At 30.9% G+C, this 23,170-nt stretch overlaps 2 protein-coding genes across 6 annotated transcripts; both read left to right on the top strand.

The window, feature by feature from the left end:
• The first annotated feature begins 4,186 nt into the window (after positions 1–4,186).
• Positions 4,187–11,570, top strand: LOC107944162 (tRNA pseudouridine(38/39) synthase). 2 transcript variants are annotated; one of them, XM_041090693.1, is made up of 15 exons: positions 4,187–4,368; positions 4,474–4,533; positions 5,050–5,167; positions 6,307–6,379; positions 7,054–7,099; positions 7,315–7,425; positions 7,532–7,619; positions 8,562–8,658; positions 8,870–8,930; positions 9,038–9,168; positions 9,310–9,427; positions 9,705–9,828; positions 10,026–10,133; positions 10,234–10,308; positions 11,114–11,570. In XM_041090693.1, the coding sequence occupies exons 1-13, from the start codon at positions 4,285–4,287 to the stop codon at positions 10,100–10,102; spliced, it is 1,188 nt and encodes a 395-aa protein (XP_040946627.1). In that variant the 5' UTR covers positions 4,187–4,284; the 3' UTR covers positions 10,103–10,133; positions 10,234–10,308; positions 11,114–11,570. The 2 variants fall into 2 exon arrangements, with proteins under 2 accessions (XP_040946627.1, XP_040946633.1); XM_041090699.1 differs by having other exon boundaries at positions 4,198–4,368; positions 5,050–5,125.
• An 8,002-nt stretch (positions 11,571–19,572) lies between these two features.
• LOC107944165 (NAC domain-containing protein 17) lies at positions 19,573–22,871 on the top strand. Of its 4 annotated transcripts, XM_016877996.2 has the most exons (6): positions 19,575–20,008; positions 20,570–20,847; positions 20,941–21,639; positions 21,730–21,813; positions 21,886–22,015; positions 22,371–22,871. In XM_016877996.2, exons 1-6 carry the CDS (start codon positions 19,810–19,812, stop codon positions 22,712–22,714), a joined length of 1,734 nt encoding a protein of 577 aa, XP_016733485.1. In that variant the 5' UTR covers positions 19,575–19,809; the 3' UTR covers positions 22,715–22,871. The 4 variants fall into 4 exon arrangements, with proteins under 4 accessions (XP_016733484.1, XP_016733485.1, XP_040946622.1 ...); XM_016877995.2 differs by having other exon boundaries at positions 19,573–20,008; positions 21,730–22,015; XM_041090688.1 differs by having other exon boundaries at positions 21,730–22,015; positions 22,102–22,419.
• Positions 22,872–23,170: the final 299 nt, after the last annotated feature.

Here is a 23,170-nt window from a genome sequence, read left to right as displayed (position 1 = left end):
AAAAAATTGATACTTTTTCACTGTTTTCCTATTGTTTTTCACTATTTTGCTATTATTTCACTATTATGTTGCTACTATTTTATTGATATTATTTGGATATTGTATAACTCTTGTCTTATTATTAATTTTGCAACTATTTTAGAGATATTTGCTTATTAACTTGCACTTATCTTAGTGTTATTTAAATATATACACTTTTTTTAGTTTATCTTCAATTTGTTAGGAAATATTTATTTTAATATTTTTAGTTTTTTTGATGAATTATATTTAAAAAAATTATATAAAAAATAAAATAAAAAATTTTAATATGAGCGGGTCGGGCTCGAATTTTAGCATTTTTATCAAGTTGGGCTTGAGTAAAAATTTAAACTTATTTTTCAAGTTGAGCCAAGCCCAAGCCTATCAATCAGACGTATAATTTTGTTAGGACCCAAACCCAGTCCGACCTGACCCATGAACAACTCTAGATTCAACATGTAAATCTAATTAATAATGATGTTATAATTTTTTAATATTAGTTTTTTTTTATTCTAGCTAAATTAATTTCTTATATTTTTACTATATCAAAATAAATTATTATTTGTATCTATTTAAATTCTTTATTTCAAATAAAATGTTAGTTTATTTAGAGATTTATTACATACTTGAAATTTTATTACACGCGTATGTATGTGAAACTAACCATTTAAAACGCAAATACTTAAAATAACATATAATAAATAAAATTCGTATAATTTGTAACCAATAATAATAACAACATATATGCAATATGTATGAAATTAAAATAAAAATGTAGTTTAAATCATGAGTAAAAAAATTAAATAATATATCATATTAAGAATAGTAAATGAACTTTAATTATTTATAATGATATTATTATTTTCTTATAACACGATAAAATATTATCATTTGGTGAAAGGAAAATTCAGTATAAAAAATTAATTATAAAAAACATGATATGTCATTATCTTATGACACAAACTTAATCAAATGCATTATCAATATACTAACAATGTGGGTGAAAACTTTAGTGTCATAATATTAAAATGTACAAAATAATCAAAATGAGCTTTTGTGGTAGGTTTTATGTATGTTGATAGCATGGGTTTAAATCTCATCATTTGTGATTTTTTTTATTGATTTTATTTAAAATGTAAAAAGACAAATGGGTCTTTGTAAAAATATAACTTATTTCAAATGTATAAAGATAATTTAGTATTTTTTTCAACCAAGTTGATATTTAGTTAAGTCGTACAAACTAAAGAAAGCCCATTACCTACGATTTCTTGATCAAATTAATTCTTCTAGTATTAGATGGATCAGTTTAGTCCTTATATTATTAAAAAAATATTAAATAAAGTCAAATCATAATAGAGTTGACATTTATTGTTTAAAAAAAGTTCAATTAACGATTTGGGCTCAGTATACTCATTTTATCATTTTTGTACTTAAACTTTTTTTACTCAATTTGGTACCTAAAGTGTCCGTCTATCATGGTTTCTAGTCCAAAAAGTGATCTAACATTAAAAAAATTTAACCAATTAGAGGATGCCACGTAATGGGCTTTATGTTTTCATAAAAAATGTTATTTAAATTATTTTTTGTTTAAAAATATATTTATTAAAATTAACTTGAATTAATAACATTTTATTTTTTCGATTAATTGGTTTCTCACGTTCTCTTTTCCTCTCTTTCTCTCTTTCATTTGTATTTTTATTCATTCCATCTTTCTTCCCAATGCAAATAACCACAGCTAAAAACTACGTACACATATTCATATCATAACTACCATCACTATACATAAAAAAAAAAGAAGAAGCATAAAGTAAGAATGGATTTTTTTAGGCATTGTCAATTTAAACACGCAAAGAGAATCTTATAAAAAAAGGAAGAATATACTAAAATTTTAAGATAATTTGAAGATGAAAAACACCTAGATTTGGCGTTGAAATTCGAGATTTATTTATAGATCTATAAAAATCTAGTGTTCTTTTGAAAAAAAAATGTTTAAAATGAAAAGAGGGGTTGAAAACAAGAGAATGATTAAATTTGGACTCATATGACTACCAGTGAGCGGTAGTTGACAGTGGAGCATGGTAACCGATAATAGCCATCGATGTTGGAAATTTGAAATTTTTAGATTTAGCTTGAGTTTTGGTTTAAAACTTTAAAAGAAGGATGATTTGAATTTTAAATATTTTAAATTAATTAAAGTAAATGTAAATAACAAAATTTTAATTAAAGGAAAATGTAAATAATTTTGGGTTTGTTTTTGTTTAGATGACTGTGAACAAAAATATTGGAGAATCTAGTTCTTTTTTCTCACAAGAAAAAATATGAAGAAAACCCAAAAATTTTGTTAGATTTTTAGGGTTAAAAACATTTAGTTATTTTATAGAATTAATGAATATATCACTTGGTACGTAACTTGTCCCAAGTTATATACAAGTTACATTTTTCCACAACATTACAATTTTTCAAAAAAGATATGTTTATTTATTATAAGTCTTTTTTGGAAATTATATTTATTCGAATAAATTTATTTAGATTCAAATGAAAATAATAATTATATACAACATTTATTTACACCATCTTTTGGGCTAAAGTCTAATTAGTTAGCTCACTTAGGCACTCATCTCAATTATTCAAGTTATAATGAATTCAATATTTAAATTCTTTATACTTTTTATATGTTAGCAGTGTGTGATTGCTGACATTGCAAACAACTAACACAACAGTCAATTCCTACAATCATAAGCAAAACTAACAAAAACCCAAAAAGCAAACTCGTACAATAAGGTAAAAAAAAAAAAAAAAAGAAAGAGAAAGAGGGAAACGCACCTTAAAGTGGAGAGGAGTCCCGGTGTTAGGACCAATGCCTTATTCATCAGTGCAAAGAGCAATGAAACCTTCAGATATATAGTCAAAGCACACCCATTTTTAAAAGAAAACAAAATCTAATCTTGGAGAAGGCGAGAAACTTGCCTGTGGTGGAGTCATGACAACGACGACCAAAGTGTAGCGTTGGTTAGAATAGAGGAGGTGGTAACAGTGAGAAAGGGAAGATTTTAGAAAAGGGAAGTGTTGATGCAAAGTTCAACAAGGGATGAGGGAGTGGTGGCTATCTTGAGGCCGGTTCATCTAAAGAGACGAAAAGATAAAACATGAACAAGAGGACAAACTAATTATTTGAGAGAGTAATTGCTTAAAGTAACTCAGGGTCTCAAGAGTTGATCCCTTCTTGATCGTTAGAAAACTATTTATAAAAGGGATCCTCTTGTCCACTGACATGAGCATAAAGGATATTCATGAGCATAAAGGATTGTATCTTGGGATCTAATCTATTATGCCTCCAATTAGTATAAGATAGTTATGCCTAAATAGACTCCCAACTACATTGAATGTGCTCACACTTGAGAAATGTTCCCACCTAATATCCAAGCTTGATAATGGAAGGATGTTGCTCCTGTGGCCTAAACGAGTGGTCAACTAGGGTATTGTGTCAAATGGAGTCAAAGGGGAAGTCAATGCCTTCTACCTTGCTAATATATTTCCAAGTAGCGGAGAGGTATAACAGGAAGATTGGAGAAAGGGAAGGAGTTTTATGCGTAACATGACTTATCGAAAAAAAAAATAAGTAATTTTATAGAAAAAACAAGCCTTTTTCAATTAACTAAGAAAACATTTTTCTTTGACCCATTTCATTTTACAGAACCAAACATTAAAAAATTACGAAAATGTTTTAAGGAACCATTATTTTTAAAATTTGATGCATCAAACATATTATCTCATATGTAATGCCTTGTCAGCTTGCCATTTTCACATACTCACAAAAAAAAACCAATTAATAGATTTAATCACGATAATTTATATTAAGACTAAAATTTCGAAATTATAAACATATAATGACTAAGAATGATCTAGTCAAAAAACAAGGGCTAAGTCTCTAACTTTACCCATAATATAGAGCTAATAGCAGAATTTAACCAAACAGATTTAACTGCTACTTTTTCATGACTACTATATTTTCAAAATTTGAGAAATAAAGGGACAATAATTGATCAAATTAAAGCACAAGTACTAAGTCTACAACTTATGCAAAGTAAATGGTCTAATGGCAGAATTTGACCTAAATAAAAACCCTTATGACATATTTAAAAAGAACTGAAGTTCAATACGTCGTAGTTTTAGGGCTGCTGTTATTCACTTAGAACAAAATATCCATTGAAGGAGAAATAAACGGAGCAAAACAGCAACGATCCATCAGCGGCGGGTATTTTGAAAATGTTAAACGGAATAAGCGAGTCCGGCAGTGATGTCGTGGGTAGCTTCATATCCCAACTACAGGCTCTCCAAAATAGAGTGAAGGTTCTTCTTGCGTTTCCTTTTAATTTTTTTTTCCTTTGCTCGTCAATTTTATTATCATCAATTTTATTATCATCAAATTTTTTAAATAATTAATTTATTAATCAGGAATTAGAGGCTGAGAATTCAAAGCTATCATCTCAAATCTCCAAATGTTGTTGCCATAAGGTCCGTTACGAACTTTGAAATTCTTTCTTTCTATTTTGTTTTATTATAATTATTATCTGTAATTTGTGCTTCTTCTGCCATTCTGTATATTGAAGAATTTACATATTTGCTATTTTTTTTAGCAAAATTTATTTTATTAGTAAAATGATCAATTCTGTGCTATACTAAGGGTAATGCCTGCATAGTCTTGTCCAGGAAAGTTAAACTTTTATTACTTTTTTAAGTGGAGCTTTTTTTTTGGGGGGGGGGGTGGGGGAGGAATAAAAACAAGTATTAGAAGTAATCGAGCGGTAATTTACTATTAAGCTACCTTTGATATGCTTGTAAAAGCTTCCTGGCAATTGGGAGTGTGGCATGAGATATATATGCCATATTTGCTTTATGATTCCCTACACCTTGCTGCGCACATTTCGTAATTTTTAGCTGATCAAAAGAAAGGGGGGGGGGAGAGGTTTTTGTTCTAATACTTTTGATTGGTTACCTATGAGACTATAAGTATTGGTTGGTATGATGCAGACAGAGGAGATGCAAAATGGTTCTGATGTTGAAAGCTTTAAACAGGGTGTGGAAAGTCAGAGAAAAAACACTGGAGGTGATAAGACCAGAAAAAAGAAAACAATAGAAAGGAATCCAGGTTTTTATTGACTGATCTTAAATATCATTCGAGTTTGTTGAGAGGGAAAATTCCCAATGGATTGCTCATTGCGATTTGAGTAAATGTGCAATGTCTTTGTGTCAAAAGTTTCTACTTTATCTCAAATTTCACTTATTTCGTTTAACAAACAAGCTTCCAATTTGTATAAAACCTCAACAAGAAAATTGTGGCTTTTCAATTTATGAAAAAATTTCTTTGTGGTCCAATAGATGTCCTCCACCATACATGCTTGTGTTCATGTTAAATGTGAGATTCATAATTAAACCATCTAACTAGTTTATCAGAGAAGATACTCCATAAGTGGTGCTGTTTCAGTGGTCAAGTTTAGTATGCTGATAAATGAAATGATATAGCATAAAAGGCTGGAGTACATATCTACATTCCCACCTATGGGTTGATGTGTTGTTAATAAAGGATATGAAAGAAAAAAATGAGGGACTTACCAAAGACCACAGAAAATAAATAATCCCCTATACGTCATGTAACTTGCAGATTCAGACAGGGCACATCACTTTGTTATGCCATGAGGATCTGGTCATTATTCATGTTATTTCTGACAAGGATTTTAATGCAATTTAGCTATTTTGAATTAATCTTCTTGGTGTTTACTTCTTCGTTGTATTCGTTTGGTTCCTATGATTGTTCTATAGTTACTTCCAGTTTGAAGTTTCCTTTGCAGCTATCTGAAAATAAATAGCAGTTGCAGATTTGATGTATGCATTGGATTTGAAAAGAATAAAACTGTACATGTCCGAGATCTTATATTCACAGATCCATATGTGATTATTGCAAATATATGTGCCATAGTTCCTTTACTTTTGCTTGCCAATCATCATCAGTTTGATTCCTGAGATATGAAATTGGAGACATGCTGCATTAGCATGCCATATTTCATGAAAATGCTGCATAGCTAGTCTGCTATAGAGCAATAGTTACTCACCTCCTCTTCAATTGCACCATTTTAACTATGCAGTATATTACGCCACTATCCTATTAAAAAAGTTTCCTTGATTATGTAATTGTCTTTTGCTTAACCTTGCATAATTTCTTAAGAAGTATGACATTTTCATTAGAAATCTTCTCATGTATCAAATTCTATCATCTCTCTTTCTTAACAGGTTATGATTTGAAAATTATGACTCACCATTCCAAGAGATATGTTGCTCTAAAAGTCATGTATTTTGGTCAGAGGTATGCAATTTAACCATAATCCCTTGTAATGTTGCTTTCTGTCAATAGCATATTTCCTCCTGTTACAAGTTTATTGTAAAAGGAGAGGAAAAGGATAATAGAAAATAGCAATTGTGTATTTATGGTAGAAGAACTAGTTTTATTAGCTGTGCAGTTATTTCATGTAACTTAGTTCAGCCTTCATACCAACCAGACATGGTCACCCACAGTGATGATTTTATGCTTTACCTTCTTACTAGGGCAGCATTCCTTCAAGAACTGTAAAAACATCTAGACTTAGGTCCCCTACATGGTATGTATTTCCTTTAGTAAATATTGCTACTTAGGTTTATCACCTGCTGGCATTTTGACAAGATTGAGACTTTGAATCTTGGACCGAGTATCTTCTAGGATCAGCATGGCCTCAGTTTCATTATGTAAGAATTTTATTAAATACCTACCAAAAGTTAATTTAAGATAGTATGAAAACTAGGCCCTTCTGATACATAGCCTCTGTAGGCTAAGTGAGATTTAATTTTTGGATCACTGGGGACTCTTTTCTTTTCCTTAAAAGTCTTCTCCATTTTATCATTTGATTCTATAACCCATGATATTTTAAAAAGAAATTAAAATTTATAAATTGTAAAGACTATAGAAAGCAAAAAAGCCTTATAGTTCCAGGTGCTATATGACAGGTTTTATGGTTTTGCTTCAGAAGCACAAATGGATCCCACTGTTGAGGTATGGTTCTTAAATATCTTTTTGAAATTTACAGATGATGAATGACAAGTGCTAGATTTATTTGAATCTTTAAAAAAATTATTCTTGAGAAAAACAGAAATTAACTCATAGTATACTTGACCTTGTATCAGATGTGCCTTATACAATTGCTTTTGTTGAATGATTCTGTTAGTTTCTTTCTTGGACGTACTTTCATAATTCTAGTGTTCATACAGTCTGAAATTTTCAATGCACTTGAGAAAACAAGGCTTTTAGTTGGTGACAAGAAGGAATCACAGTACTCAAGGTGTGGCAGAACAGATAAGGGGGTGTCCTCTGTTGGCCAAGTAAGTTGATCACTAGAAGAACTTCTTTTAATGTAACTGTGATTTTGAACCATGGTTTACCATTTAACCATTTGAATGCTAAGAACATGGAAAATGCTTGGTGCAGGTGATTGCATTGTTTTTAAGGTCAAACCTCAAAGAAACTGATCAAAACCACAAAATTACAGGAGAATTATTTCCTGAGGCACGAATTGGTTAGCCACTTATTCTGTATCTATCCTGGAGACTCTAAGTTCTAGGAAAAGCTTTATCTGTAATTATCATTTATATTGGTGATTCATGGATTTTTCTTGTTCCATATCCCTGAATTCTTTTATTTTCTGGGTCCTATTACAAATTTGCAACTGAACGTGAAAAGATTTTATTTTAACTAAAAAGGCTAGCAACATATAGAATTTTAGGATGAACAATTTTGGTTTGAGGATAAATCAAACTGTTTAAAGAGCTTTGAGTTTTTAATTTGTCACCAAATGTCTAAACCAGTCTCTCTTGTTCATAGAGAGAACTGGTTAAACATTTGGGGAAACTAGAAGGAAAAATGTGGGACAAAGTAGTGCTGAGATGGAATAAAATCCTTGTATGTAAAATACTTCAGGTCAATGAGAGGGCTAAATTATGGAGTAATAAAGTTCTGATACTATAATCATTCACATATTGTCACTTGTGCTGTCAAATACTCCCGAGTAATTCCAGTAATGTAGGGTATGATGCACATGCATAATAAGGGCAAGCTGGTAGAAAACTCACAAGCTTCAGGAAATAAAATTTCTGATCGAGATTAGAAACTAAGTTTGAATATTTCTTTAGTTTCTACTTGCCTGATAATCAGATCGGTATTATATGTTGGTGAGTGATTGCCTAATCTGGATAGCACATCATCTGATGATTAATAAGGTCTTTCCCCATCTTACTGGAACTTATTTCAAACTTCAAAGTTAGAAGGTATGTGAGCTTGGTCTCTTCAAGAAAAACCAAGCAGACATGAAGTACGGCACAATGCATTTTCTAAATGGTTTTAGCAATTTATTAGCTTCAGCTTCGTTTAAAAAATTATGAACACATTGACAGTGAAGTTTAAAGGAACAAAATGCATCTTTGATTGTAACTTATGCTGTTACTTTTTGAATTTTTGTCAGAAGGAGAAATTGATTATGTGAGAGTACTGAACCGAGTCCTTCCAAGTGATATTCGAACTTTAGGATGGAGTCCTGTTTCAATTGATTTCAGTGCAAGGTCTTTCTAAAATTTTATAAAGTACATTACTTTTTTACATTTTGAAGATGATTTAGTTTACAGAGGATATTTAAAATCTAAGTCATCCTTGATGGATTTATAGTATCCAGAACTATTGGCTCAGTGTTATCATTAAAATTTTCTTTTGGAACTCGTTATATTAGTTATCTACTTATGGGTTAAGATGATGCAATATTGTCTGTCACTGCAGGTTTAGTTGTTTGGCTAGAGAATATAAGTACTTCTTTTGGAGAGGAAATTTGAATCTCTCCGTAAGTAACTTTTTTACATGGATCCTGAGTTCTGACCATCTGTTGACTTTATGGGTTCTCACCAGAAATATGAGACAGTAATGCAATATTTTTTTATGTATCTCCAGGCTATGGAGAATGCAGGAAAGAAATTTCTTGGAGAACATGACTTCAGAAACTTTTGTAAGATGGATGCAGCAAATGTACACAACTACAGGCGTCGAATAACTCAGTTTGAAATTTCTTCTTCTAATATGAGGTGACTATCTATTTGTTCTGGTTGATTCAAGTGAGATTATATATACTTATTTATTAGGTAGAATGGTAGATTCTAAGTGTCAATTTTAAAGTGCCATGAATATGTATGAAGAAGTGGATAATCTTCTGTTACTACTTGCAGCTTTGAAGGTGGTCAGCTTTGTGCTATTAAAGTTAAAGGTAGTGCCTTCCTGTGGCATCAGGTGCGGTGCATGGTTGCCGTGCTATTTATGATAGGCCAAGGTCTTGAATCAGTTGATGTGCGTGACAGTTATTCTCTTCAACTCTTTGTTTTCAGTCTTTGATAAAATGCTTTGCTAGGTCAGAGGTGGAATTAAACAGACACTAGAACTAAATAGCCTTCCATCAAGCCGGTCCTTTTGCCTGAAATTGACCAGCATGATACCTGATGCCGAACCCAAATAGATATGCTTATTTGTTTATTTTTTACATCTTTCTAGAGTGTTATGCATGCATCTTAACCTTTTGGCTTGAGTTATATTCACATCAAGTGACCTATCAATCAATTTTGTGTAGGTGATAGATATATTACTGGACATTGAGAAGACACTGAGAAAACCTCAGTATGCTATGGCTCCAGAGACACCATTGATCCTTCAATCCTGTGAATTTGAAGATGTCAAGTTTATTTGCTCCTCAGGTACATGACATACAAAACAAAGCACATCATTTCTTTGACTCGCGCTGAATATAGGATGTTTATTTCTATGCTACAATTTTCTGTGACCTAGAAGAAAAGAAGAATGTTTGCAATTTGCATCCATACATCACTTACACATTTGCTAGGCAACCATTTATGTTTGAAATATTTGAACTATCCTGCGGTTATATTTGTAGATTCTGGGCAAGCACTTCGTATACACTTGGAAAATGAGGGTCGAGCATACCAGCTTCAGTCTGCAATTTTTCAATAAGCTGCTCTGAGTTGCTTGCCTTTAGCAAAAGGTGCAGAAACCAAGTTCTACCATATCATTTCTATCTAGGTCTTACTTTTCTATTTGTCTGTGTTGATATATCTTGCTGAAAGAGCTTTGACTTTTTTCAGACCAGAGCTTATTGAATGATGGAACAATCAAGAAGGTCACTTCCCATATTCCTCTCTTGTCTCGGCCAACTGAGCGTAAGTGCTGCTACACTTTGAGCTTTCATTAAAAATGGCCATCACTAGAAAATGAAGTTACCCTGTCATTGTTCATATCCATCAGGATGTTTAGAAAGATGTCATTTGATGCATTTATTACCAACAAAGAGAAACTTTTGTAGGAATATTCAAAAGTTTGCTTGTAGATGATGACAGTTCAAATTGTGCCTCATCTAGAAATTCGAGATGTGCATGATGCTCATTACGAAAAGTTCGACCAATGCCCGAGGGTTCGCACCCATAGGCATGCTGAGACACTTTTCATGTTGAAAACTGTTTTATTAGAAAAGCAATTATCCCTGTAACAGACATGTTAGTCATTAAAGAAATGTCTGTTTTGGAAGAAATGAATGGCTTCTACTGTAGGAGTCCCTATAATCTTAAATACAATCTCTTCTTTGATAGCTTTGGGTGGCCCTCCTATTCTTTTTATCTGCCTTTGGTCTTTCCTTACATTTGAAAATAAATGCTTGAGAGTCAGTTTTGTAATGAGGAATAGAATATAGAAATTTGATGGCTTAATTATTTGAGGTTTTTTATGGTAGATGTGTTGTGACCGACTCCAAAGTATTAACTGAACCAAATTTTGGGGTGGCGAATAGTAAAATTGATTTAAGCTTTCAGCAATTAGCGACCAATAACTCCCATGCATTTTCAAGAGATTGTGGTAGTCTGTATTTGTAGTTGCCTTCTTTACGCTTTATAGAATGCAACTTGCATTCTGTATGTTTTTCTTCAACTTTTGCTAGTTAATTTTGACCTAAACCTAACTAATTGTTTCCAGCATCATACGAAGAGCGACGTGCCAAACTGAATTCAAGAAGATGAAAATGGAAAAGCATTTTGACTAATCATGTGGAGTTGAAGCCCTACATTGTCAACTCAGGTACCCTTCCCAGTTCACGTGGAAGTTTTGTATTTGTATTAATGAAATGAGTGGAGACTTTATAGTTTGAGTTGTCTGTACTTGTGTCAGGGGATATCTTATTTTACAGATGAGTGAATTTTGGTCGTTATATAGCTTTTCCTATTGAGTTATTTTATCGAATAAGCGTGCACGTATGCATATACACGCTCGTGTTTAGATGCATGTGTGTACTCAACGTCTTCAATTGATCATTATCTTAGTAGATGCGTTACCTTGGCTCCATAACCATTGAAATAGTCAACAAGGTCAGGTGATCTTTTGGTCTGTTCCTTTTAAGTTAAAATATTTAATAGTCGAAAGAAATATTCAGAAATTCTAATTTTCTGCAGCATTTCAAATCTAGGTTTCTTCTCGACCCTTTTTTGTGCAAATTATAAGCCACCCCAACAGGTATTTTGCCTCACACACCCACACGCCTGTGCATGCATACATGTGGTACGTGCATGCTCACCGAGTTGTCTATCTCAACATCACGTGCCTTTACTGAGCATACATTAGTATAGCTTCAGCTTATCCCTTCCACGAATAATAATACGTTACATTCAGGCTCAAAAGTCAACAAGGTCAGGTTATCTTATGGTCTGTTTCTTTTAAGTTAAAATATTTAATAGTCGAAAGAAATATTCAGAAATTCTAATTTTCTGAAGCTATACTAACGTATGCTCAGTGAAGGCACATGATGTTGAGATAGACAATGTCGGTGAGCATACATTAGTATAGCTTCAGCTTATCCCCCATGAATAATAATACGTTACATTCAGGCTGAAAAGTCAAAGTCCTAATGGTCATGCATGCTATTGATGGGGAAAATGTTGATGTTTATCATGTATACAATTTCAATGATATTCACATGAAATAAGCTAATTATTTGGTACATGTGGGAAGTTTTTCTATTCCACAAGCGGACTGAGATTTTGCCACATATCTTATTTATATATATATGTATTTTTTAATTTTTTAAATATAACTTAAGATACCTTTCTACCTTCAATGTATTAAATAATTGTTTATAAACGTAAAATTCATTCCCTCAGTCTACTTTATATAGCTTGAATGTGTGCATATTTTATATAATAACATTTTATTCAACAATAAATGATGTAAAGATTATTTTTAACCCAACACTTTTTTATTTTTAATCATTGTTTATAAAGTCTTTTTCCAATTAATATTTTTAACATTTGACTATCAATAAAAAGAATACATGTAAATGATGTCAACATCATGAAGGACACTGACTTTTGGACGTGCGTCAAATTGGATACATAGCAACCACAAATGCAACACGCAATCTTATAATGCATGTATTAAAATAAGATAGTTGTTGGAACTGGGTTGAACAGATTGAAGAAAAAATTAATTTATATATTATTTGAATAAAAGAGTTAATTTGATTTATGAGTGAATCACTTTGATCTCATTAAATCGGAATAAAAAAAATTTAATTGGCTATTTTTATAATTTTTTCATATTTATTTGATTGAAACTAAATTGAAGATTGAACTGAGAACTAAAAACTTGGTGTGATTACAAAACTATGGAAAGTGAACTTAAATAAATATTAATGTTTCCAAGATCCTTGAAAATAAACTGTAAGTCATTGCAATTTTGTCCATGTTTTTATTTTAGTTATACAAATGTTAAGTTTTTAATTACAGTTGATTATACAAGCTACATCATGTTAATAATTTTATTTTGGTCATCTAATTTTTAAATTCTAAATTATGTTAACAATTAAGTCTAAATTTTAAAACTTGAAAAGTAGATGAGCTAAATTCTTGAAAACATAAATACATAAATTAAATTCTAAATTTGTGAAGAGTAATTACATTTTAACCAATTAAAATTAACATTAATTATCTAATTTGTAAATCTGAGCTATATCTCACCCATACATTGTACAGACATAGGCATACCGTGTGTATCAATTAGTAATAATATGCAATTAGTAATAATATGTAATTTAAATAATTTAATGTGTGCAAATGGTAATCTTGAGTATAAATATAAAATAATTAATGTGCTTTTAATTAATAATAGTGTAAAATAGTATACATAATTTTAATCTATAATGTTTGTCTCATGAATTTCTTCAAATGAAGAAATTTTAAAGAAGCTATGTGAATAATGAAGAAATTGACATTTATTTATAATGTAAGTGTGAGTTGTATAAGTATTCTCTAATCAATATAAGATTTATAGTATAAATGCTTGAAATGGAGATTGACATATGTTAAAAACTTGCAATGTGAACATAAAGTTTATTCCTTTATTTAGTCGGAACTATATAATAAAATATATATGATATAATATATAAATAAATGAAAATTTTGAGATATGATATTGTTCTCTAGTCAATATGAAAAGAATAGTATAAGGACTTGAAATAGAGACTAACATGTGTCAGAAAATTATAATGTGAATAATAATTTTTATTTTCCTATTTAGCCAAACATTGTAATATAAAACATCATCTCTTATGAATTGCTTCAAACGAAGAAATTCCAAACAATTTATGTAAATAATGAAGAAATTGACACTTGTTTATAGTGTAAGTATAAGTTGTGAGAGTGTTCTCAAGCCAATGTGAATTTATAGTATATGTGCTGTTAAAAATATCATAGAGGCCCTTGCATTGCGAGTTAGATTACTTTTTACTTCCTTTACTCAAAAAATGGGTAAATTAGTCATTACACGTTAGCTCAAAGAGCAAACTGATCATTTTGTTATTTTTACTGTTAAAAATTGATCCATATACGTCAGTAGGAGGTACATGTGGCACTCCATGTATTATTATTCGGTTATTCCGTCAGCCGTACTAATTTTTAATAGTAGAATTGGATGAAAGTTTTAATAGAAATGATCAGTTTGCTCTTTTATTTAACATGCATGGACTAATTTTCCCAATTTTTAAATAAAGAGAACAAAATGTAATCAAATTCTTAATATACGGTACTCCATAATACTTTTTCCTATAAATGCTTAAAGTGGAGATTAACACAAATAAAAAAATTTATAATGTGAACATGATATTAATTTTCTTATTTAACTATAACCTTGTAATATAATATATACTATATAAAGTAAGCTACACTAACAATACTAAGAAATATCTTATTTTCTTATCTGATTCACACATCATAATTTTATTATTAATAAAAGATGTGGATCCACTTATTAAAAAATAATTTACTTCAAAACTATTTTAAAAAAATCTGTTTAAAAGTAAAATATTAATTTCATTTAAATATATATTTTAACAAATAAAATAAATTTAAAAACTATTTAAAAATTAATAATTTTTAGTCATAATTAAATTATTTTTTTAAAAAATTAGTCCATACATATTTTTAAACAAATTTTTAAAAACATTTGTAAAATTAATTTATAAATATTAAATTTTTTAAGCAAAATTGTTAAATTTTGTTTCCATATACAATTTACTACCAACAAATTATTAATTTTTTAAAAAATAATAAAAGATGTTTAAAAACATAGTTAATAGAATTTAAAAAATAATTAAATAACATTAAAACTACTTAAAAATACTAATAATTGTTTTCAATAACAATAACAAAAAAATTTGTTTCAAATAAATATTTTCAATACTAATAAAAATTTCTCTATTTCAATTAATAAAAATAAATTGTTAAAAATAATAAATCACCTATAAAAATTTACAACATTTAAAGAAATCGTTTTTATTTTTGTTTTTATATTAAATTCGTTTTATATATAAATTTAATCAATTTTTTTAAAATAATATTTTTTAAAGCTTTATTTAGTTTACAACATAATAAAAAACCTATACTGATGAATAGCTTTAAAAATGAAATATAAACAATATAAAAAACAAATATGAAATTAATGTGTAATTAAATAAATATTAAAATTAAAAAATAAGATTAAATACAAAATATATATATTTAAAATTATTTTGATACTGTTTAAAATTTATTTTAATATCATACATTGAATGTATTATTTGTTAAATACTTTATTTTAATTTTTATTTATATCATTTATAAATCCATTAAATTTAATAAATAATATTAATTAATTTAATATAATATAATTATTTCTCAAATTCTATGTTACTATTTCTATATACTTTAGTCATTTTTTTTTTCGAAGTTGCAGATCAAATAATAAAATGTGCGTTTAATGGTAGCGTGAGTTGACTTCCTTTGAAGAACAATCAATTTCAGTCTTTGTGTAATTTATTGTTGGTGGATAAAATTAATCTTACATGAGTTAATTATGTGTGTTGAAACCATTTGTTTGAAAACGGGGGTCGACTTGTTTGAAAACGAAAATTATATCGGGAGTCGCTACCAATCTATATTAGGTGTGATCGGATCACATTTGCTTTAATAAAACGTTTTAGTTTATTAAAATAATGTTTTGGTCTACGAAACTCGAGAGAACGGGTTCGGGAGTCGGTTATATGCGAGGAAAGATTAGCACCCTCGTCATACCCAAAATTGGTACCGAATTGATTAGTTAGTGTCTTAATGTCGAAAGTTGAAAAGATTTTAAAATAATTTTAAAATACGATCCCTTTCCATGAATGCAAATTTTAAAACGCCTGAATTACGTCGAAACGAACTTCAAAGACTTACTCGTCCCTAGATAATAAGGTGTTACATCCAGTAAGTTAGGACGCGACGTTTAAATCTTCGGGAGCAAGTTTGCCTTTAATTTTTGTCGAAAGTTTGTGTATTTTGAAATCTAAAAGGATATTTGGCTTTTCAGGTTTAACAAGAAAATCGAAACCCAGTAAATTAGGATACGATTTCTTGAATTCCCGAAACGCGAAATATTGCCTTACTTTAAATAAAACGAATGCGACATTTAGCAATGTGCATTTATTTTGTTTGGTATAAAACGGTCCATGTTCGGATAAATACATTTGAGGTTAATCTGCGATATGACTTAAACGAAATGAAACAAAAAGGAATATAGAGCACAAAATAATACATGAATGAATGTCAACAATATGGATATATTAACAAATAATTTCTAGAGTACGTAATGGACATGTTCACATAATATGCTAATTTAAGAGATCAACATTAATAATCACAAAAGAACGAAACGAACTAATATATGAAAAATTTTGAAGTGAATAAAACAGTTTAAAATAAATAACAAATGAAACAATTATAAATGAAGAATATAAAAAGGGGGTTTCAAATGGGCAACGCATAAAAACTTAAAATAAATAATATACATAAATTTTAAAATATATATCGTATAAACAATGTGAATTAAATACTATACATGACAATTTGAATAGATAATATATGAAATAATCTAAAATAAAGAATATATAAAAAAATATTTTGAGGTAAATATATGGAAGGTTTAAAGTAAATAATAATAAAAATGAATTTTAAATGATTAACATATAAAATAGTATAACTAAATAGTATATAAAAACTTTAAAATAGATAATACATATAAAATAGTTTAAAACAAAAGATATATATGTACAAAAACCAAAATAAGTAATATATATATATAATAACTTAAAAAAAATAATATATATAAAATTTAAAATGGGCAATAGTTTAAAATACATAATATGTGGAAACACTTAAAATGAATAACAATAAAACAATCTAAAATGAACACCAAAACAGTTTAATGATATGCAAGAATTTAACAAATGAAATATAAAACCATTTAAAGTGAACTATGCATATAAAAAAAATGAACAAAAAAAAATAAAAAGATTAAAGGAATAATGAACATGTAAACAAGTAAATAGATAAATAAATAAATAAATAAATGGATTAAAATAGAAATAGCTTAATTGAAACTTAAACAAAATTAAAATGGGTAAATTGAAATTAAAATAAAATTTAAAATCTTAAATGATAGCAAATGGACGAATAAATAAAAGAATCAAAACAATGGGTTAATTTGATGCTAAAATAAAGTTAAAGGGATAAATTAAATGAAACAAATAACATAAGGGTTATAATGTGACGCACGAAAACAAGCGAGGACCAACAGGGAAATTATCCCTTGTCCTCAAAACGGCCTCGTTTCAAGCATTTAACCCTTTTAAACGATCCAAGGACCAGAATGAAACAAAGTTAAAAGTTTATGGTGAATAAAAAATAAAAAAAAAGATAGGACTAAATTGAAGCACATCGCAAAAGCAGAGGGACTGTAAGCACAAATAACCCATGCGCTAGGAAACACGTGGATCCTAGTCTCGCGGGTCGGGTCATCGGGTCAGACCAGGGGGAAAAGACGCCGTTTCAGTGCCTAAACGCCCGGCCTAAAACGACGCTGTTTCAGGCTAATATAAAAGTTCAAATATTTTTTTAAAAAATTCATTTTTATCACAACCCAAAGAAAAAAAAATGAAGAGGTCCCTTTTTTCTTTAAGTTAACCCAGATTCCGGCCAAGAAGTTGACGGGCCTCCGTCGCAGCACCGTCACCGCTCCTCCGTAATTGGTGGTCGGAGTCGAGTAAAAACAGCCTCTTCGGTCCCTCTCATCTCCTTTTTTGTATTTTTTTTAAAAACTTACATATCCTATATTTATTTTTAGAAAATAAAATAAATAAACAAAAGGGGGTTCTCCATGCCCTTCGAACCCTCACTCGAATCCACATGGGTCAAAGGTGTTCATGCGCCGGCGATGGTCGTCGGAGGAAAGCCGATCGACTCAGGGAAACCCTTCTCTTTTTTATTTTTATTTTCTTTTTAACCTAAAAATAAAGGAAGAAAAATGAAACAAATGAAAAAATCACCTTTTGCAAATTTTTACTTCTGTTTTTGATTGCTTAATCGTGTCTCCAATTACATTTTTCGTGTTTGTGGCTATATAGCCGAATACAAATTTTCTGCCTCTGTTGCCCTTGCGTGCTGTGTTTTTTTATTTCTTTTTTTAGGTATGCTTGCAGGTTGGGGAAGGTCAACAAAGGGGGGATTTCGTTTTGGTGCAACAAGACAAGGGGAGTCAAGCCTCAGGCGTTGGACATGCCGACGAGACACGTGGGGGGTGCGGCGCTAGGAAGGCTCAGAAATCTTAGGGTTTCTGAGTTGGTTTAGTCTCTTGGGCCTATGTGTGGGTCTATTTTGTTTGGGTTAGGGTAGGTTGGGCTTAATTGGTTTAATTGGGGTTGGGTTTAGTTTGGTTTAATTGGGTTGATGATTTAAGTTTGGGTTTAGGGTTTGTGATTGGGTTTAGGTTTTAGGTAGGTAGTTGGGTTTTAAAATTTAGGTTGATTTGGTTTCGCAAGTGAACATTTAATGGACTATAAAAATATTTGGATTTTTGTTTGGTTTTTATTTTATAAATAGTGTCAGGCCAAAATTGGCCTATTATAATGTGCTTTTAAATATAATCGCTTAACGCTATCTTTTTCTACCGAAAAAAGCCCGTAGGCATCACATAATCAGTATCAATACATTCCTCCACCACATCAGTATAATTTGGTAATACGCAACAAATGTTGGATTCTGTTATAATCAATAATATCTCCGTACCAACACATACATCCCGTACAATGCGCAAATAACCCTATTGGCGTGTCAATCATATCCTATTCTTTAATACATTCACTCGGACATTTTTATCATATACAGTTCATTAAAATCCCAACGACCATATATACAGTGTTCACTTTTCAAATAGCAATCCATTTACAATTTTAACCTTGTAACGTCATCATAAATATACTATCCAGTCATATAAAAATGTCACATCCATTCGATATCATATATTTATTCATATTTTCCATTTAATTTATATTTTACGATTCATTCAATTTGATGCCAAATGACAATAATTACATAACAATTCAAACTATAAGTAAAACAATATAATACAAGCATATTATGAATTAATAAAATAAGTATCATATGAACTTACCTAACCAAAACAGCCACAAACACGACTTGAAGGACTAATCTGCAATTTTTCTTTTTTTACACTTATCTATTGATTGGTTCAAATTCCAATCTATAATATAATTTAATTCAATTTATCAATATAATTTTTTTTAAAATAAATTTATAATTTTGTTTAAAAAAATAAATTTATTGTTTTAGAAACATTAAGAATGATAATATTGAATATTTACTTTAACTAATTAATAATAATATAGAGGCTACCATTTCATTTGACTAAGGTAGTTCACACTTATTTTCAAAAGGAAGGAAGGAAATTTCCAGGCAAAACAATTTAAGATTTTAAAATATTTTATTGACGAAAGAAAGAGAGAAAAAAACCCGGTCCAAAACGGTTCGGTTTTTAAAATAAATCTATTATAAAACTCCCTAATCCACCCACTCACTTCCGCTTTACTTTTCCACCAATTTTTGTTTTCTTTGACTGCGATTTTTTCTCTTCTTTTCCCAAAAAAAAAAAAAAAAAAACAAAACCTTTTTGTATAATGTGAGATTAAATTTCTTGTTTTGAAGTTTGGGTTTTGATCAGTTATTAGCTCTCTCGATTGGGGAGTTTTCTGTTATTTCTTTGTGTAGACAAAAAAACATAAAAAGAATCTTTTTTTTTTACTATCAAGAGAGATGAAGGTGACTGCGACGGCTGTGACGGTTGATTCCGGTTTTGGGGACGACCAAGTGTGGCCACCGGGGTTTCGGTTTCACCCAACTGATGAAGAGCTGGTTCTTTATTATCTAAAGAGGAAGATCTGTAAAAAAAGGCTTAAGCTTGATATCATTAGGGAAACTGATGTTTACAAGTGGGATCCTGAGGAATTACCTGGTAATTTTTCCTTTTCCTTTTAAACCCTGAATTTTTTTCTAGGGGGGTTGGTTGATTATCTGATTCTTGATACGAGTTTATTTTAGGGTATATGAGGGTTTGTTTTGGTGCTTTGACTTCATGTAAGTTTTGATTAAATTACCTTTTAAGGGAATCGTATTGATTTGATCTCTTATTTGATTTGTGTTTTCTTTATGGAAGCGTTTTTTTTTGAGGAATATATGGCTATTGATTCTTTCATATACTAATTGTTAGTTTTCATCCATTCATTCTAAGATATATTTGGGTTCCGTTGACTTTGGTTGCACTCTAATTTGACTGTTCCTTTGGTTATAGTTTTTTTCGCTATTAATTGATTAGATGACTATAATTGTGCAATGGTGATGAAGTTTTCGATATGGTTTGTTTTTGCTCCTATTTTTTTGCTGTTTATTTAATGGATGGATTGGTTGTCTGAAAAAAAGTTAATCAGTAGATAATGTTTGCTCGTTAGTAGATTTAGGTTTCGCTTTGTTTGTTCGTATTATCAGTCTTCTAATAAACTAAACGAATGTTATTCAGGGCAATCGGTACTGAAGAATGGGGATCGACAGTGGTTCTTTTTCTGTCCAAGAGACAGGAAATACCCTAATGGAGCAAGGTCAAACAGGGCTACCATACATGGGTATTGGAAGGCAACGGGAAAGGATCGTTCTATTATTTGCAATTCTCGAGCTGTTGGAATCAAGAAAACTTTAGTTTTCTACAGAGGGCGAGCACCTAATGGCGAGCGAACTGACTGGGTGATGCATGAATACACCCTTGATGAAGAGGAACTAAAGAGGTGCCAGAACGTAAAGGTATGTAAGTGAGTTAATTTTGTTAACGAGCTTCTTGTTTTCATTTTGTATATGAGCTGTTTATTAATTCAGTGTTTCTCTTTTGTATTTCAGGATTATTATGCTCTCTATAAGTTGTATAAAAAAAGTGGACCTGGCCCTAAAAATGGTGAGCAGTATGGAGCTCCATTTAAAGAAGAAGCGTGGGATGATGAGGAATATTCTAGTAACCCTTTAGATACAATTACTCCTGTGAAGCCACCTAATGAGGTCATTCCTGTTGATAATGTAAAAGCTAATGTTCAATCTGAGTCTCCATTGAATGATATTGAGGAGTTTATGAGACAGTTTGCTGATGAGCCTGTGCCTCCACAGCCGCAAGCTTATCATAGCCATGTATTGCATCAGGTTGTCAGTGCAGAAGAGACACAAAGTACTTTGCTGGATCCATCTCCAAGGGGTGTTCTCTTTCCCGAGCAACTTACAGTTCTCCATGGTCAAGCAAGATTTGAATTTTCAGAGTCGCCTATTTCTCAATTGCTGTTGCAGGAGGCACCTGAGGTCACAACTGTCGCCGACCACCTTGGTCAGGTACCTCAATTATGTGAGGAGGATTTCTTGGAGATTGATGATCTCCTTGGTCCTGAACCTTTGATCTCCAATATCGAGAAACCTGTGGAGAACAAGCAGTTCAATGAGTTGGATGGGCTGAGTGAATTTGACCTGTACCATGATGCAGCCATGTTTCTACAGGACATGGGTTCTCTTGATCAAGGAACAGTTCCATTCTTGTATGATAATATGATAAATCAGGTAAGTTACCAGTTGGAATCCCGATCTAATATAAGCCTGATGAATCAGCAGTATCTGCCCCATTCTAATCTAAACCTGATTGATAAGCAGTGGCAAAACCAAGCAAATGCAAATATGATGGAACAGCATTTGCAGCCTCAACTGAATGCTTCAGGGGGTAATATGTTGAACCAGGTGAGTTATCAATCTGGTCCAAATATAAACTCAATGGATCAGCAATCGGTGCTTCATTCAAGTGTGGACCAGGTGGATTACCATGGGCAGAATCAACAGCTGCAAATGGATCAGATTAATGGCGCACTTTGGACACATGATCAAAGTGGTGATGCTTTCATTCCATCAGGATCAAATCTTGGGAATGCTTCTCCAACTTCAGGTAGAACAAGTGTGGAAACCAATATGGATTTATTTGCGAACTTATTATCTTACGTTCCACTGAGCCATGCTTTTGTTTTGCACAAGCTGTCTTAGCCCATCCTGGCAGAGCTCTTGATGAGACTGATGGTTGGGTAGACATGCCAAAGTCGACATGGCAAAAAGTCTCTGTAAAAAAGGGGAATTTGACCCTGCTTCAAGAGCTCTTCTGATACAAGTATTTCATTTAAGTCACTATAAGTGATTAGAATGCAAATATTCAACTTGTATTTTTTTCATGGGAAAAACTACTCTGAAATACAGCTAAACTGTAAACTTTTGCTTATACATGGTTATTTTTGTTTTATCGTGTTTAGGTTTTGTAAACAATGGCCCTAAGCAAGACCAAGGTAACAAAAATGATGGCAGAGGTGGTGGAAGCTGGTTTTCATCTTCTTTGTGGTCGTTTGTGGATTCAATACCTACAGCTCCTGCTTCTGCAGCTGAGAATCCATTAGTAAATCGGGCATTGGAGCGTATGTCTAGCTTTAGTAAATTGAGAATACATGCAATGAATACTGCAGTGAATGGTTCTGCTAGTGCTAGGAGGAGAAGCAGGAATAGGGGATTCTTTTTCATTTCTATTTTAGGTGCATTGTGTGCTGTCTTATGGTTCTTGATAGGAACAGTTAGGGTCCTAGGGAGATCTATCTCCTCCTGAATATATATATGTATAAGTTGGAAGTGAAGTGAAGTGAAATTATTGCATGGACAACATATATGCATAGTTTTAATATCTAACTAATTTTGAATGTAAAGGAAGAAAGTGATAGCTGAAGTAAGGAAATGAATGTTGAACCCCTTTTTCGTTTTGTAGAGATCCTTTTTCTTAACTAAATATTTAATCTGTTTATGTGTCCAATGTTCCATTTTTACGAGTCTAAGCCTCTGTATTTCAACGCTGATAATGTGAACGGAAGGGGATGGTATCTTCATTCATTGTCTATATATAGGGAGATCAGTGTTTATTATATATCTATCAAAATATGTAAGTTTTGCTTGAAAATTATGTATAGGAAGAATAAGGAAAGAAACCTTGTTGTAGGGCCAACGGGAAACATGGTTGTGTGTAGAGGGAAGAAGCGAAGGAAATAATAGTTCATTTAAGTCAAGGGTC

The sequence above is a fragment of the Gossypium hirsutum genome, chromosome A02 (genome assembly GCF_007990345.1).
Source record: "Gossypium hirsutum isolate 1008001.06 chromosome A02, Gossypium_hirsutum_v2.1, whole genome shotgun sequence".
Lineage (NCBI taxonomy): Eukaryota > Viridiplantae > Streptophyta > Magnoliopsida > Malvales > Malvaceae > Gossypium > Gossypium hirsutum.
The sequence above is the reverse complement of the archived record's forward strand: the minus strand, read 5'-3'. Positions and strand labels throughout refer to the sequence as shown.